At 62.1% G+C, this 1,844-nt stretch overlaps 1 protein-coding gene across 1 annotated transcript in view; it reads right to left on the bottom strand.

The window, feature by feature from the left end:
- Positions 1–405: 405 nt before the first annotated feature.
- LOC104622408 (neurogenic locus notch homolog protein 1-like) overlaps positions 406–1,844 on the bottom strand; it is a gene marked incomplete at both ends in the record, with an annotated part of 1,677 nt that continues 238 nt past the window's right edge. Inside the window, 4 exons of the mRNA XM_010289174.1 lie at positions 406–519; positions 928–1,113; positions 1,234–1,389; positions 1,533–1,766. Of these exons, the coding sequence (XP_010287476.1) occupies positions 406–519; positions 928–1,113; positions 1,234–1,389; positions 1,533–1,766 (690 nt within the window). The remainder of the gene's footprint in view (positions 520–927; positions 1,114–1,233; positions 1,390–1,532; positions 1,767–1,844) is intronic.

The following is a 1,844-nucleotide window of genomic DNA, read 5'->3' as shown; positions in this document are numbered from 1 at the left end:
CATCTTATTTACATCTCTAGAGGAGCAAAGTCTCTGAACTTCAAAACCTCCTTTCACAGATTAACTGTCTCCCCATTCTCCGCTCCACCCCGTGACTTTGACACCGCATTCAAAGCCGGTGGTGCAGCCCCCCGGCCCCGGGCCCTCCCTCCCAAAGAGGGGCCTTTTCAAGTGCAAAGCCATGGGGTTTAATCCTCCTTCCCCTCTCCCATGGGCCAGACCCGTGTAGGGCTCAGCCCCTCGCTGCAATGGGAGAACCCCACCTTAAAAGTGCCAAGACCCTCTCTCCCCATTTCAGGAGGCTCCAAAATTTAAGGAGCCCATTTTCAGCTCCTTCCTGGCTTGAGCCAGGATGCACCATGGCTTTGTTTCTGCCGCGATGGCAGTGGGACGGATGCCACGTACCGGTGGGGCACTCGCAGTGGAACTCGTTGATCTTGTCAAGGCAGTTGCCATTGTGCAGGCAGGGGCTGCTGGCACACTCGTCCGTGTTGATCTCGCAGTAAACCCCCTCATAACCTGCGGAGAGACCCGGCGCACCGTCAGCACCGCAGCACGGCATCGGCACAACGCGCAGGACAGGCAGCTTACACCAAGGCGCATTTCCGTCTTTACAAAGGCAGCTCAGGAGCTGTGCTACAGGTGGTGGGACCTGATGCACAAGCCGCTCCATGGTTGTCCACCCCAGACCTCGCTGCCCTTGGCTTGCAAGCCGGCAAGAGGAGTCCAGAGCAGGGCTGATGGTGCCACTGCTGGTGACCGTGCAATCTTTACCATGCTCTTTCTTTTCGGTGCTGTGCCCAGGCACATGCACCTCCTGTGGCTCCTCACCCAAAGCAACATCGAGCTGAAGCTCTGGAGCACCTGGAGCCCTCCCACTGCCCGCACCCAGCACTGGGGTAGGGGTCCACGGGGCCGTCCACCCACCGGGCATGCAGATGCACTGGAACTCCCCAATCTGGTCCAGGCAGGTGGCATCGTTCTGGCAGGGGTTGGAGAGGCACTCATTGACGTCGATCTCGCAGCGAGGGCCCGAGTAGCCCTGCAGGCACTGGCACTGGAAGGACCCCTGGGTGTTGATGCACTTCCCTGCATGCTCGCAAGGGTTGGCTCCTGCAACACACAAGTGTGGCTCACAGGACACGCTCCTCGCTGCACGTGAGCTCCCGGCTGCACCGCCGCTTTCCCCAGCTGCTCCTCTGCCGCCCACGCGGTCTCAGCCCTGGTGCTCACCCAGCGAGCACTCGTCCACGTCCTGGTTGCAGGCTGGCCCCATGTACCCCGAAGGACACGTGCAGATGGCTTTGCCATTGACGGGGTTGGTGTCGCAGTTGGAGCCCTCGTTGCAGGGGTTGCTGATGCAGGCGTCATCGAGGTGGCACAGCAAACCTGGGCAGCAAGAGGTAGGTGCACGTCAAGGGTGAAGGGCACACAAGTCACCACGCACCAAGACCTCAGCCAGGAGGCGGCGGGCGTGCGGGGAGGTGCCACCCTGCACTGTGAGCAGGGGGCAAGATGGGACAGGGCCTCACCCGTGCGGCCATGGGGGCACTCGCAGTAGAAGGAGGCTACCCGGTCGTGGCACGTGGCCCCGTGGAAGCAGGCGGCCATGGCACAGTCGTCGATGTTCTCGCTGCAGTCCTCGCCTGTCCAGCCGTTGACGCAGACGCAGTTGTAGCCACCGTGGTTGTTGTGGCAGGTGCCCCCGTTCTGGCAGGCGTTGGGCATCAGCTGGCACTCGTCCACGTCCTCGGTGCAGTACTGACCTGCCAGGGGATGGGGCACCTGCATGAGGCTGGTGCCGTCCAGCTCCCGCAGGCTCCACGAGCATCGCTGCGAAGCAG

Source organism: Phaethon lepturus, unplaced genomic scaffold (genome assembly GCF_000687285.1).
Source record: "Phaethon lepturus isolate BGI_N335 unplaced genomic scaffold, ASM68728v1 scaffold29026, whole genome shotgun sequence".
NCBI lineage: Eukaryota > Metazoa > Chordata > Aves > Phaethontiformes > Phaethontidae > Phaethon > Phaethon lepturus.
This window is presented reverse-complemented; position numbering and strand designations above follow the sequence as displayed.